Genomic DNA, 15,413 nt, shown 5'->3' with positions numbered 1-15,413 from the left:
CCGAGTCTCTGGTCCCAGGGGGTGGAAGCACTGTCTGTGTGAATCAGAATCAGAATCACAACGTGAGTGCCAGGAGGATAGCATCATCACACTTTGATGACAGCATCCCTGGTTTTTTCCTGTGCCTCACTACAGAGGAAAAGAGGCTAAAGGTTAAAGGATGTGGCTTATTAAATAATTCAAGCCATTAACCTTCAACCTGCACACCGCAGTGGCCTATTAAGTTTACACTGCCATGATTCATGTTTGGTGTTTACTGATGCTAAAGCATTTTGCCTGTTTGCTTTACTTTTATTGCTATACAGTAATGTAGAGAGGAAGGAGGGTGAAAAAGGTGACAGGACTGACGCAGGGGGACAATAAGAGCAGCAGACTCACTTGCATAAAGAAGATTGAAGCCTTCCCTCCCTCCCTCCATCTCTCAGTATAGGCCCCAGCGCACATCTGCGTCACTTACAGGGGAGGAGGAGGAGGCGCTGAGGCAGAGAGAAAATCATACTGTAAGGACCTTGACAGATTCCCCGGGCGGGCTTTTCTTTTGCTGCTCTGTGTTGTTCCTGGGATATTTATTTTTCTGTTTTACAAACTGACTATATAAAACCATTTTTTTTTCCATCTCAGAAAGCATTTGACTTTCCTTTGGACACCTGGCAAGCTATCAGGACTTTCTCCCAGAGGACAGGGACAGGGGAGCAGGTGCACAGAACTGGCTCCTTTTGGGGAGCGGGGGGCTGCACTACTTCTCGATTTGAGGCTCTTTTTCTCTCAGCACTCATCAACCACCGAACTCTGAGCAGCGAAGAAAGGAGATGTGAATAGCTTCCAACATACAGCTCTGCACGGAGTGTGTATCAGTGAGGTGGATCCAGCTGCCACCACCTCTGGAGCTGGGGAGAGCTCAGACTTCCTTCCCTCCCTCTTTCCCTCTTGCATTATCAACCTCTCTTCCCTCCGGGTGGTCACCACGGGGGTCCCCGCAAGCTTCTCTTGGATTATAAACCCCTGGTGTCCCAGGACTTCTTCCTGTGTGCTAGACCGGAGGTTTCCCAAAGCTCAGGTCCCGGGAAAGCGACCTGGACTGAGCCTCGCGGCTCTGCAGCGCGCTCACGGTGCTGGTGTGTTCGCCTGGCAAGGCGCGCAGCCCGCTTGGCCACCTTTGGCACTCCGTGTACGCGGGGAGCACCATTCCTCCTGCTCTTCTCCAAAAGCCACTGACCTCCCCAGAAAGCTCGTCAGGCTACTGGTGTGTGAGCTGCAGTCCCTCGGCTCTCGGTACATAAAGCATGTCCGGCTCCGGGCGAAAAGACTTCGATGTGAAGCACATCCTGCGACTCCGCTGGAAACTCTTCAGCCATCCCTCGCCAGCCTCCGGTGGCAACCCAGCGGGGGGCAGCTGCCTGCCGCCGGACAGTGGAGGCAGCTTTGAGCACTGGGGACCTAGCCAGAGTCGGCTGCTTAAAAGCCAGGAAAAAGGCAGTTTGAGCGCTTTCTGGAAGAAACCTTCTTCCTCCTCTTCCTCATCATCCTCATCGTCCTCTTCATCCTCTCCCTTTAATCCGCTGAATGGCACCTTGCTACCAGTTGCCACGAGGCTGCAGCAAGGAGCTCCGGGGCAGGGCACCCAGCAGCCCGCCAGGACTCTTTTCTACGTGGAGTCCCTAGAGGAGGAGGTGGTGACAGGCATGGACTTTCCTGGACCACAGGACAAAGGATTGGCCCTGAAAGAGCTTCAAGCAGAGTCTGCCAGCTCCATCCAGGCAACAGGTGAAGGATGTGGACACAGGTACAGTAAGTTCCCACCGGGCAGGTGTCAGAATAGTTCCAGTTTGAGGGTCACACCCCCCCCCCTCCAGTTCTCTCCTAGTTAACTAAGGTTAGAAAGCTATAGGATAAAAATTTGAGCTAGATGCCAGTCTGGTTTTCATTACCCAAGTTGCAATCTCATTAAAACTTTGCTTATTAATTTCTGTCGGCTGATACATGGGCTCTTTTAACAAGTTTTCAGAGTTAACCACTATCAAGTGAATATCTGGACATTTGGGTGAACCTTCAAGTTGGATGGGTCTCATATTTCATAGACTATAGTGTCCTTCTGTCTCCCTTTGTCATTAGAGTATGTCTTTCCCTGATCTCTTCCGGGTGAAGTCAGCTTTGAACACCATCAAAACGCATTTCATGTGTTCGGCCCATGACTGATTTGGCATGATAGTTTCAAATCCTTGTGGCTTGACTGTGTTTGAGGAATAACTAAGTGTGTAAAAGAAGATCAGCACTGACATAGCTCCGCCTCTCCTCTCCCCTGGAGTGACCCCCATCCTAACAATCCTTGCTCATGTACTACTTTCTGCTCATCTTTGCCTCCCTCCATGCAAGTCTTACCATTAAAGTCCACAGATGACATTTGGGGGCAGATGACATTTGGCGTGATTTCTTTCTGCTCAGTATTAGAACTGTGCATTCACAATACTCAGGTAACATTTATTCCCAGTTTATTTCAAGCATGACACTTTGCATGGAGTTCTGTTGCACTACAGATACAGGAAACCATTGGAACACGAACAACTCTTGAGTTTTACATTTTTTAGGGTACTGAGTCATTATTACTCTAAATAGATCATTTTCATTTGAGCATATGATGAGGATATGAAAGGATTTGCATTTAGATCCATATGATATCAGAATACATTACAGAAGAAGAAATACAGTATAAGTTCCAGAAAATAATAATGGATAAGATAAAAATGTTGAATTTTTTTCTTAAGAACAAATTAGAAAGAGAAGATGGGTTAAATTTAATTGAATCAGGTTTTCACGAAGCATATTAAGATGGGAAAATATATAAAATAAAATGCTAACTATAATTGTTCATTACCTTGACAAACAGGATGTTATAAGATACCCCTCTCTTTAAGAATGTTTTGAAAAATATAGTCCTGAATTTGAATTTTATGAGTCGTGATGAACATATTCTAATGATATGCTAAGATGATTCATATAATACAAAATCATTGTTTATTAAAGAAAATTATTTTTCAATGTCCAAATATGTTAGAAGTTTCCCACATATGAAACCTAAATCTAAGTTTTCTGTTATCCAATAAAATAAAATAGTTGACTAAAATCACAATAATTAGATGTCATAAATCATGAACTCTGAGAGTTCATCTATTCATTACATACTTAGAATGCATAACTGATCAAATTTTCCTGGAGTTTTGAGTAAACTCAAAACTTTAAGGGATGAAGAACTTTGGATAAATATTTACTTGTCGTCTCTTATGTATTAAAGGGAGGTCTTTATTGCAAAAGTTCTTTTAATTTTTATTTATTCTTTAATAATTTCACACATAAATAAAAATATTTAGAACACACACATATCTCATACTCCCTACAAAAACTCCTCCCAGGCACCTGCAGAAACCCAAATTCATGTTTAAAATATTCTTGACATGCAAAAAGCTCCGAAAATAGTAAACAAAGTACATATATACACATACACAAACATAATTTTCAAATCAACTAGAAATAGCTAATATTTTCAGAATAGCAATATTTTATATTAAAAAAACCTTTATCTAATGATATTTTAGTGAATGAAGTTGGGTGAATATCAACAATTTATGAAGAGCTTATTAAAGTTGAGATTGGCAAATCTAAAGGGAGAACTGAGATAATAGATTTTGTTAAGTTTAAAATATAAAACTAATAACAAAAAGAGAGGAATAATCTGTCAGGCTTACTTTTGAAAATATCCCACTTTTTACAATCACCATAAGTTGTAAGTGTTAAGAACTCTGAAAACATGCGAGTACCACCCCATGTCCCCTTTACTGTTGGAATCATAGTATCATGAAATTTTGCGAGTTGAATCTCTTGAAAATAACTCAATTACTTTTCAAATTTCATACCAAATTCTTAAGGAATGTAGGTAAATATTACATTCTCTTTAGTCACTACTGTGAGGATGCTTTTATTTATCTCTTTGTGATTTTACAGGGCATTGGATCAGTGTTCATGGTTGATTAAGAATTGCACAATAAATGTAGCAATTACTGAATCTTAATATATGATATTATAATATCTGGTAAGAGTAGGGCTCATTGCCCAGGAAATATTGGACTTCCAAAGTAAAATACTTAAGGAAAACTTTATTGTAACTTAGAACTTTATTCTAACTAATCTGTAATGTAGATTTAATATAAAGAAAAGCTGTATAGTATTCATAATGTGAATGACTATACAAACTGTGCCCCACATATTGATTTTTCTTGTTTTATCACTAAGATATACGAACTTTAATATAAATTTAATATTTGTCAAACTTTCCATCAAATGTCCAGTGTAAAATTTATGTCAACCATAAACAAAGGAGAGCCTCTTCTCTATTATTTCCTTAGCCATTCTGTTTTTCTTTTCTCCTTTTTTGGTCTGGCACCAGATAGGAGCATTGTTCTATATGAGTGTGAATTCTCATTTGATTAAATCTGTTTTTAATACTTAGAGAAAAGCTACTCATGATTTTCAAATACTGGAAGGCTCAAATTCTCATGGACTTGAAACAGAGAAATGCCATGAACAGAAAGATATAAACTAACTTACTGCCAGAATTCCGCCATCTCACCCCATAGTCCTTCCTCTGTTGAGTACCTACCATCATACACCACTGTAAATAAATCTCAATTCTCTATTTTTTTTTGATTTTTCGAGACAGGGTTTCTCCATAGCTTTTGGTTCCGGTCCTGGAACTAGCTCTTGTAGACCAGGCTGAATTCTCTATTTTCTTTATCATATCCCTTAGAATACTTTCACACAATAAGTTGATAATCTATGTTCTTACTAATTTATATATATATATATATCAATTTATATACTAATTTACATATATCAGTGTCCAAACTTAGTTAAGATACAATTCCAAATGCATTGTATATATTTCAAAAATTTCATAAATTTTGTAAAAAGAATAAAAACTAATATATTCTCAAATTTATATTTGTATCACTTATATGATGTATTACAAAATATGGTACACATAAATATTTATATATCAAAGCTTATTTTGATCCTAGTAGAAAAAAATTGAACCCACGTTTTTTTGTTTTTGGTCTTTTTTTTTTTTTTTTTTGGTTTACTCTTTCTGCTTCAAGGTATTTGGAGTGTAGGCTTCTGACCCTATGTTTTCAGTGATCAACCATATACAAGGAATCTGTATTTCCATCTCTAAGCTTAAATATTCCATGACCTCTAATTTCTTCTTATTCACCTTTTCATCTGACTTTTGGTGAATGAAGCAAAGACAATTTAAATCAATAGCTAAATAATTTAGTTAAGTTCCCTTTGTTTTACTGAATTTTTTTCTATCTTAGAACAGTTCTCCATGCATTAGTGTGTGCACATAAAAAAAGGATCATATTTATCCCCATCAGCATTTTTATTATTTAATTTTTTTCTCAAACACCAACATTTTTCCTGAAAAATTTTTCTATTTTCTCCACTATTTTCTAACTCCAATGTTTGTTCATCTTCTAACTTAACATCTTCTTCCAACTCAAAGGTTTTCTGTGTTACTTCACTTTCAATCTCTGTTATCCATCATATAGTCCACTCGCTTATAACATTGAAATCAATGAAACTTGTAAAATTAAAAGATGATCATGTTTCCATATTCCTTGATCTATTATTTTAATCTCTAAGAATTCTACTGATCCAGGATTACTAATTCAAAGAATTATTGATCATAACATACATCATAAATTGCTCACTGATCAAAATATTTATAAAAAAGGAAAACAACTCAATTCTTACATCAAAGAGGAAAAGAGACAGCTTATTCTAGAGCCAAATAGGAGTTATTGTTTTCTGGGGGAAAAAAAGATGTTTCAACATGGAAGCACTTTCTTGAAATTTTTACAATAACTTAAAAATAAGGTAATGAATCAAGGTACCTTTAAAATTCAATGGTGGAAAAATTAAGTAGATAACAACAGTAAAGTGGGAAAAAATCTCAGTTATATGCATCTCATGACTCTCAGCCTTTAGTTTGAAAATCAGGGGTTAGTTAAGTTAATTAATTCCAAGTCTTTCATCTGTTAGTCACAAGATGTTTGGTATGTTAAAGAACGAGGAAAGAATGATTATTTAGAGGGATATGCATAGCCCTAGATAAAGTGTAATTAGGCTTTGGACCTGCAACAGTTAGAGATATTCACATAATTGAAGTTTTAATCCATCTTCCGCCTTTGCAGATATACTTCTTCTATGAATTCTGATTCATAGAAGTATCTACCATAGATATGCAGATGTGAATGATGTCCATCCATCTGCTTTCTGAATAGCACTCCTGACCTTTGTCCTTGAACTCTATCACATTCAGTGGCCTTCTGTGTAAGTTATAGGTACACTGGCCTCATAAACTTATTTCCTCTTAGCTGGTGGTAGTGTATCCTCAGCCAGTCTTTTCCACATTTAGTGTTTTTTTATTGATGAGCTAGTTTGAATAAAACACCTCTGCCTCTACCAAAAATGTCCTCATTTTCTCAACAAAAAAGATCCTTTGTTCTGTGTTTTAGAGTAACTATACATTACCTTCTCATCAATTTATATTGAAGATTAATGTACGTTAACATCTATGTTGATATTATCATGTGTCTCTATTTGAAATTTCTAGTGGAGAAAGTGTGTATATTTGACATAGTACTTTGCTTTTGTTATAGAGCATGTCTATAAACAATGTAGAATAATGAATATTTTTCATGATTATATTGAGTGATAATAAGAATTGGTATTGAAGGAACAGTTGCTGAAATTTAGTGTCAAATTTAAAATAGTAGCATCCTATGATGCTGTTTACTTATTGTTCTTATTGGTATTCGAAAACATACTATTTGCTGATATATGGTTTATTAAGTGTGTTTTACTTTTTTATTGTAAAATATCTGTTGTGAGGAGAACACTTGTTGGTTATCAGCCACTTAGCCCTGAAATAATCACACAGAAACCATATTACTTAAATCACTACTTGGCCCATTGGCTCTAGCTTCTTATTTGCTAGCTCTTACATTTTAATTTAACCCATTTCTAGTAATCTGTATATTGCAACGTGGCTGTGGCTTACTGGTTAAAATTTCATTTGGCTCTGGTGGGGCTACATGGCTTCTCTCTGACCGTGCCCTTTTTTCTTCCAGCATTCAGTTTAGTTTTCCCCGCCTAGCTCTTTCTGCCCTCTTCTGCTATAGGCTCAAAGCAGTCGTTTATTAACCAATGGTATTCGTAGCATCCAGAGGGGAATCCCACATCAAATATCATTTAAGTATAATCTAAAGTAAAAATAAAAAACATACTAATTTTAGATGGTAAAGCTTTCATATAAAATTTACTTCTGAATTTTAAAACATTTCAAAACTCCTTTTAATTTAGTCTTTTATATATGCATATACTTTGAGCATATCAATCCCCAATTTCCCTCCAGAAATTCCCTCTTCTGGATCTGAACATCTCAATTTCATGGCGTTTTTATTTTGTTCTATCATCTTATCATCTCAAAGTAGTGCTTCCTAAATATGCATATGGCTGATAGTTCATTCAATGAAGCATGAACCATCTACCAGTGACCGCAAACCCAAAGAAAAATGATGATCACTTCCCCTGCTGCCAGTACAGGATAATAAAATCTCATCTAGAGATGAGCCCTGCTGAGACATCCCTCATCCTGCTGGAGTATTTATTTAGTTAACCATTTACAGCTCTTGTGCTCGTAATGAAAGCTGCTATAGGTTCATGAGGACACAGATCAAATGTGGTGTTCAAATGACAAACTTTACTCACAGTCTTCCAGGTTTTAAATTCTTTTGTAACTCCCTTCTGAGGTGTTCTTTGAACCCCAGAGAGGGAACTTTGAAACAGATATTTTATTTAGGACTAACTCCTGACTGTCACTTTTTTTGTCAGCACTTTCCTGAGTTATGAGTCTCCATATTAACTCTTACTCATTGAATAAAGAAGCTTCTCTGATAACTATTGATGGAGGTATGGGTATGAACATAAATATTTAGAGGACTATTTGACAATATGAATGTTTAGTAAAATAATAATAGTAGGTTGTCCCTTGAAGATACCTCCTAAGCCACAGAAGTTTGACATAAACTCCTTCCTCTGGGGCAGACTTCAAGTCAATTCAGAAAGATGTTGTTAAGTGATACATAACATTTGTACCAGTACATGCATCTTGTCTGGAAGATCAGAATTGTGATATGCATGTTTCATTCAGAACTGGATAAAAGTATTGATGTCTTTCTCTGCTTTAGCCTATATGGCACTTTTTGGCACTATGAAAGCTGGCCATCAGAAAGAATAGTTCTTACCTTCTCCATCTAGAAAGCAGTTCCTGGCCAACTTAAAAAAATGATTTCTCTATGTCTTGCCATTAAACTGGGTGGTGCCTTCATAAAATGTAAAGTGGATCACATTTTCCACTTATATCTACACAAGCAAGAGAAAAGGAAATAGCTAATTTGATTCGTATGGGCACTCCAATTTCTGTTACAGAAGACCATGACCAAGGTAAACAAAAAAAAAGCATTTAATTTGGCTTATGCTTTCAGAGGATTAGAGTCCATGATAGTGGAGTGGGTGAAGATGTGGTAGAAGGAATTGTTCTGGAGAACCCACTAGAGATATCCACTCAGACACAGTTTAGAGCAAAGTGAAAATATTTCAGCCTGCTGAAGATACACTCAGGTATTTGAAACTATGTGCGGCACTGAGTGTCAGGGGCACTGATGTTTGAAGGCAGAAACCATGTCTTGGCATCTCAATCTGCACCTAAAGGTTGGAGGGTGGTTCTTTGCAGAAGTAAACAATTTCACAGAAGTGAAGTTAAGTGATTAGCTTGAAGGAGCTCTTCTCAAGCAGGCAGTTTATCAGTAGCTACAATAAGTCAACTAGAGAATCTTGACTGGCAGTTCTCAGAATAGGGTTAGGTAATTTTCTATGGTATTATCCACCAAGGAGATCAAATTCTAGTTAAACATGAAATGCTTTCAACAAGAGTACAAGATGGAGGAATCTATGTACTTTCTCACCCAGTCAAATTCCCCACCGATTCTATGGATATGAGTCAAAACTGAGTCATCTTGTTCTAAGGGGCACAGTTAGTACCAAGAAATAGTAGCTTAACTGAGTTTATTTTTTGTATTATGTAGTTGGCAATGCAGTTGAGGATGGAGAATTCCATCACTAGCCTGATCTGAGTAAGAATCAATGGTCCAGCTAATGCTGACAGGAAGATAGCCAACCATGAGGGGACTAATAAACGGAGACTGAAATCAATTATTTGATCTGTGTCTTCTTTCTTTCCTTCCTCTGAAGTTTTATAGAACAATAGGAAGGTTTTCCCTAGTTACTACTGATTGGTTGGGAAAAAAATAACAAATAGCAAATTTCTTTGGAGGTCATGCAAAACACATTTTATTTCATAAGAACAAAGCCTTGCCTATTTCAATTCTATGGTACAGCTTCTGTAACAGAGTCAATTTGACTCTCCATCCCAAAAATAGAATTTTCCAAATTACCTAGGTGTAAGTATATCTTGGAACTGAGTTCCCTAAAGTTTTGGCTCCCCAACAATCAACAGAAGTTGCACTAGAAACAGGACTAGAATTGGGGCATTTTTGACATTTGTTAACATAGAGTCAAGGCCAATATGACTTCTCACCATTTCTCCATTTGTGGGATATACCTGCTGGACAATACAGGTACCTGGAAATGTGACTTTTCAGTGAGTCAAATAATTCAAATTTACACACATGGTCAATGCCAGCAAACTTCGTGATTTGAGTACTTGATGTAGGTACCTTGTTTTTGGCAAGACAACTTCACAACTGTCATGGCATATATAAAACTGTAATTACTGAAGGCAATTTTCTAGTCAATCTTCTCTACAACCAGGTTACTGACCTGCATTCCTTTCCTAAATTCATATTGTTCAGTCCCTGGAAAGGGCATCGGATAGCAGAGGTCCTCCAAAAAGACAGAGACTGTCATCCTAGATTTATTCTCAATTTCTATGTCTATCTTCGGATCTAATGGAAACTGTATCCTTGGTTAGTAAACCCGCTATTTTTTTTAAAAGGCTTCAAGGTCCAAGTGACTGCTTATCTGCCATCATCCTTGGTGTCCTTTCCTGCTCCCGACCCCACCCCCTGGATGATACCAGCTACCTTAACAGCAATTTGGGTGGGGAAGATGACAGGGTAGAGGTCCATTAAAACAGGCTCTGGGTCCAGCCATGGGTCATCTTTACCCAAATCAAGTATCCTGCGTAGAACTGCATAGATTCAAAGGTGGGAAGTGGCAGAATTCCCTTCATAGTCTGGTTAAAGGCATGTGGAACTTCCTGAAAAGCCTGCAAGGACTTGAGGAGGGAGGAGTGGTTAGCCATTTTTACCTGGGGAATATTTCAGAGTTTGGAGGGGGTGGACAGTGGAATATAATTTCAAAGGTGTACATCCTTCTTGATAAGAAGTATATTGGGTTCTGACCAGGGCATAGGGGAGAAAGTTGACCCATTTTTGTTTTTATTGCCAGTTTCTGGGACCAATTGATGATAGTCTCCATTAAAGTTCTGTTCACCCTCTCTGACTGACCTGAGCTCTGTGGACTATATGCACAATTTAATTTCTAATTACTATTTAATACATTTGCCAGATTTTGAGACACTTTTGCCAGAAAGACAACCATGCCATGTCACAACCCAAAACTAGAACAGTCCAAACTAAGAATGATTTCCTAAAGAGTTTCTTAGTAAATATTCTTACAGTCTCTCTTCTGGTAGAGTGACCTCCTCCCATCCTGAGAAGGTACTTACAAACACCAGTGTGTATTCATAACCCAAGGTTCTTTTTTCTATTATTATTATTAATATTAAAAATTTCCACCTCCTCCTCTCCTCCCATTTCCCTTCCCCTCCCTTCCTCCTCTCCTCCCTCTCCAGTCCAAAGAGCAGTCAGGGTTCCCTACCCTGTGAGAAGTCCAAGGTCCTCCCTCTCCATCCAGGTCTAGGAAGGTGAGCATCCAAACAGACTAGGCTCCCACAAAGCCAGTACATGCAGTAGGATCAAAACCCAGTGCCATTGTCCTTGGCTTCTCAGTCAGCCCTCGTTGTCCGCCATGTTCAGAATCCGGTTTGATCACATGCTCCATCAGTCCCAGTTCAGCTGGCCTTGGTGAGCTCCCATTAGATCAGCCCAGACGTCTCAGTGGGTGGGTGCACTGTCCTGGTCCCTGGTGAAAAATCAGTCAGATCAAACCTAACACACTGTAACAGGTCATTGAACCCATAAGAGTCATTCAGGGTCCTCATAGGAATTTTATGTGACAGGAGACTGGCAGAGTTGAGAGCTGATTCTTATAGAACTATATACAGTGTTGATTCATAAGCAGAGCTGGTCTTGAATCATAAGGACATTAGATATCCATGTCTCAAGTACCCCACTAAAAAGAACTTCAATAGAGTGTGAGGATTTCAGCAACAGTTTGCAGTGCACCGCAGCCCCCGTCTGCGCTCAATGCTCTAGAACCCAGTTTGCGAGCTTTGGGCAAGGGGCTGGAGATTGAGAATGCACACGAAGAGACAGACCGACACACAGACCTTCCAAACACTGGTACCCAAAGCCCCCCGTTTAATAGCACCATGGAGGCTTAACTACCCTACAGTCAATGGCCAACAGGTGAAAATCCTATCCTCTGATCCTCTAGGCTAGGCACAACTTCAATTAGAAGGCTCTAGACAGGGAAGAGCAGCTGAAAGCCAAGACTCAATTAGTCCTAACAGTTCACGACTAAAAATTAATTTATCAGCTCTCTTTACTAGCCTGGTGGTGGCAGCCATGGCCTTTATACATTCCAGCTATGCCAGATGCAACCAAGTCAAGTCTCTTGTACAGATACACCATCAATTCTTTTGAAAGTTCAAGGGCTTGTGTGAGGCTGCCAACGCAATAACTGTGGCCTCATCCACACACAAATGGAATGCCATACTAATATATGGGAAGACCAGGCTTGAGGCAGACATTAGGGTATTTTTAAGGCTTTGGAATTTCTCTACTCAGTATCTGTCTATTCTGAAGGTTCAAACGCACAGTGAGGCTTGGCTATCTCAGCAAGCCATATTAGCTATAGCCATCAGTATCCCGATATGCCCAGGAATTCTTATACTTCCTTGTCTTTGATTTGAGAGTGAAATTTGTGGTATAGCTGAAATATCATTTTGGAAATGTTTGTGTTCCTTCTACTTTGTAGCCAAAGTATATGACCTGAGGAATGCACAGCCATGACGATATAATCTATGGCTTGAAGAGCCTCTAAAATTCCTTATGTGCCTGGGCACAATCCTCTTCATCCTATGAGGAGGTGATATCTATGTTAGAGCAGGTTGCTTTGCGCATGTTTTTATCAAAATTCTAACATCTGCGCTTAGGCCTCATAAAATGATACTGGTGGGTCCCTGAAGCCCTTCTTCTGGTCCACTTCTGTTGTTGAAGGCTGCTTGTTCATTTCCCAGCTGCCCAGACTCCCAAAATATTCAAACAGAATCTATAGTAATTAAATCACTACTTGGGCAATCACTGACGCATATTGCTAGCAAGCTCTTACATCTATAATTAACCCATTTCCATTATTTTATATTTAACCCCGAGGCTTGTGGCTGACCTGCAAGGTTCTGGCTGGCAGCTTGCATCTTTCTCCGCTGGCAGCTCCATGGCGTCTCTCTGACTCTGCCTTCTTTCTTCCGGCATTCAGTTTAGTTTTCTTGCCTATCTCTACTCTGCTAAGCCACTGGCCCAAACAGATTCTCTATTAACCAGTGGTATTCACAGTATACAGAAGAGAATCCCACGTCACCTCCTCTTTTCTGTCTCAATAAAAGGAAGGTTTTAACTTTAACTTAGTAAAGTTACATACAACAAAACAGGTGTCAAGTAAGAAGTACAGTTATAATATTTATGTCTACTTTATCTCTTATCATAACTAAGGAAAACTATAATAATAATTATCTATTCTTCAACTCCATCCTTAGAAGAATATAATATTGCATAATTAAACAGGAATTTCATTATAATTAACTCCCAAAACTCTAGAAATTACAGAGGTATCTCACTGTTTGGACAGCCATCCAAAGTTTTTCTGTAACTTTGGAGCATCCAATCTTTATTACACTCCCATAGTCTATGACAGACTTAAACCATGACACAGGAAATTTCAAAAACAGTTTCGCCTATATTGACAGTTTGTCAGTCACTTTCTTCTGTGTCCTGCAGAATGTCTTACAGACTTTTTTATGAAGCAGGCACCCCGAAGGATGGTCTTACCTTTTGGAAAGTTCAGCCGTCACTTCTCTGTGGGTTCTGCATGTCCATTCACATAGAATAAACATCAAGCAGTCTAGGCAAGAGCAGTTTCTTGCCCAAATGGTTAACCAACTCCATGAGGAGCCTCTTCAAGGAACATCATCCTCTTGAAGTAGATTGGTGCTGCCAGGAGCAGATGTGTCTCATGTCATGAAAAGTTCTAAGTTCTTAAACATTTTAAATGCCATATCCTATAGTCTTTGAAAGGTCTGAAGAATGATTATCCATCTGAAATACATCTCTGTACATGTAGAAAATCTAACTAACATGACTACAAGCTTGACTATTGTAGATGATTATCTATTATATTTCTCAATTATACATTATATTTTTAAATGAGCTGAACAAATACAATACCATATATAGAGAGATAGAGAGATAGATAACTATAACAAAAAATGACCTAAAATTTGTATCAATAAATCAAGATCCATACCAATGCAAATCTCTGTAGTATATTCCCTTTTAAATGTAAACAAAATTTATAAACAATCTTTGGGAATTTGAGAATAGTTCTCTCCAAATTGCTTCCTGCATGTTGTTGGGCAAAATATTTTGGGGGTGTTCATGGTGACCTTACAGGGGATTTTGGTCCATCAAGCCACAATAGTCTGGAAGGATTCAACAGGTTCTCATTCTCTGTGGAAACAAAAGAACAACCTCTTTCCAAAGCAACATATCCTTAGACTCAAATTTAATGTCAAGAAACCTGTATGTTGGTATATCTTAGCAGTCCATACAATGAAATATCTCAGCTCCTTCACAGTAAAATAATTTAAAGAAAGCACAATAATATATATAATCCAGACTCTCTGTGTATATTCCATCTTTATGTGGGTTATTTTTCTTACTCTGTTCTTTTTTACAAGTTTACTCTCTGTCTTTAAAGACTTTGTTTTATGTTTTAAAAAAACCCTTTATTTATTTTTATAATTCTCTATACTCATTTTCTCTTCTCTCCAAAGCCTACGTACATTTATCCAACACTGCCCCCCCCCCCCCATTTAGAGGAATTTTCCATCTGAACTTGTCTTTATTGCATATCTTTAATCCTTTTCTGGCCAGAATCACATTTTTTTTTTAATGCTAAGTGGGCATGGCTAGGGCCAACATCGTCCTGCCTGCTTGTTCCACCAGTCTAGCATGGTGGAGCTGTTGGTTGGCTCTGAGAGCCATGTACATTGCCCCAGTTTTCAGCATACAGTGGGTTTATGTTGCCATTAAGCAAGTTGTAGAACTCTGATTACAGAACCCATTTAATTGCTTTTTAGCCAGATTTCCTGAAAGAGCCAAGTTCATGCTGGCACCAAAGCCCAGGAAGCCTTTGTTTCGAAACAGAGCGGCTTTTTTTTTTTCTCCTACTGCTGAATAAGGAAAACCTCTATTAAAGGAGCCATGGCATTGAGCTGTCCTTATATCTGTTTTCTTTCTTTCTTTCTTTCTTTCTTTCTTTCTTTCTTTCTTTCTTTCTTTCTTTCTTTCTCTTTCTTTCTTTCTTTTCCTTCCTTCCTTCCTTCCTTCCTTCCTTCCTTCCTTCCTTCCTTCCTTCCTTCCTTTCTTGCCTAGAATTCTTCCCAAACTCTCTTAGATTTTAAGTGGATTTTAGTTGGCCACATTGGCTTGCTAATTTGTTGTTGGAGGCCACTTTTTTGTTTCCCAGCTGCCCAGACTTTTGAAATAATCACACAGAAACTATTAATTAAAACACTGCTTGGCCAGTCACTTAAGCATATTGCTAGCTAGCTCTTACATCTAGAATTAACCAATTTTCATTATTTTATATCTTACCACAAGGCTCGTTGCCTACTGGCAAGGTTCCAGCTGGCAGGTTACATCTTTCTCCATTGACAGCTCCATGGTGTCTCTCTAACTCTGACTTCTTTCTCCCAGCATTCAGTTTAGTGTTCCTGCCTAGCTCTATTCTGCTAAGTCACTGGCCAAAACAGATTCTTTATTAACCAATGGTATTCACGACAAACAGAAGGGAATCACACATACACACTTCCA

At 38.4% G+C, this 15,413-nt stretch overlaps 1 protein-coding gene across 2 annotated transcripts in view; it reads left to right on the top strand.

The window, feature by feature from the left end:
• The first annotated feature begins 484 nt into the window (after positions 1 to 484).
• Klhl1 (kelch like family member 1) overlaps positions 485 to 15,413 on the top strand; it is a 228,833-nt gene continuing 213,904 nt past the window's right edge. Inside the window, exon 1 of one of the 2 annotated variants that reach the window (XM_075949699.1) lies at positions 485 to 1,783. In XM_075949699.1, coding sequence (XP_075805814.1) covers positions 1,284 to 1,783 — 500 coding nt within the window. In that variant the 5' untranslated portion in view covers positions 485 to 1,283. The remainder of the gene's footprint in view (positions 1,784 to 15,413) is intronic. The other variant, XM_075949700.1, reaches the window with a different exon arrangement.

Source organism: Microtus pennsylvanicus, chromosome 15 (assembly GCF_037038515.1).
Source record: "Microtus pennsylvanicus isolate mMicPen1 chromosome 15, mMicPen1.hap1, whole genome shotgun sequence".
NCBI lineage: Eukaryota > Metazoa > Chordata > Mammalia > Rodentia > Cricetidae > Microtus > Microtus pennsylvanicus.
The sequence above is the reverse complement of the archived record's forward strand: the minus strand, read 5'-3'. Positions and strand labels throughout refer to the sequence as shown.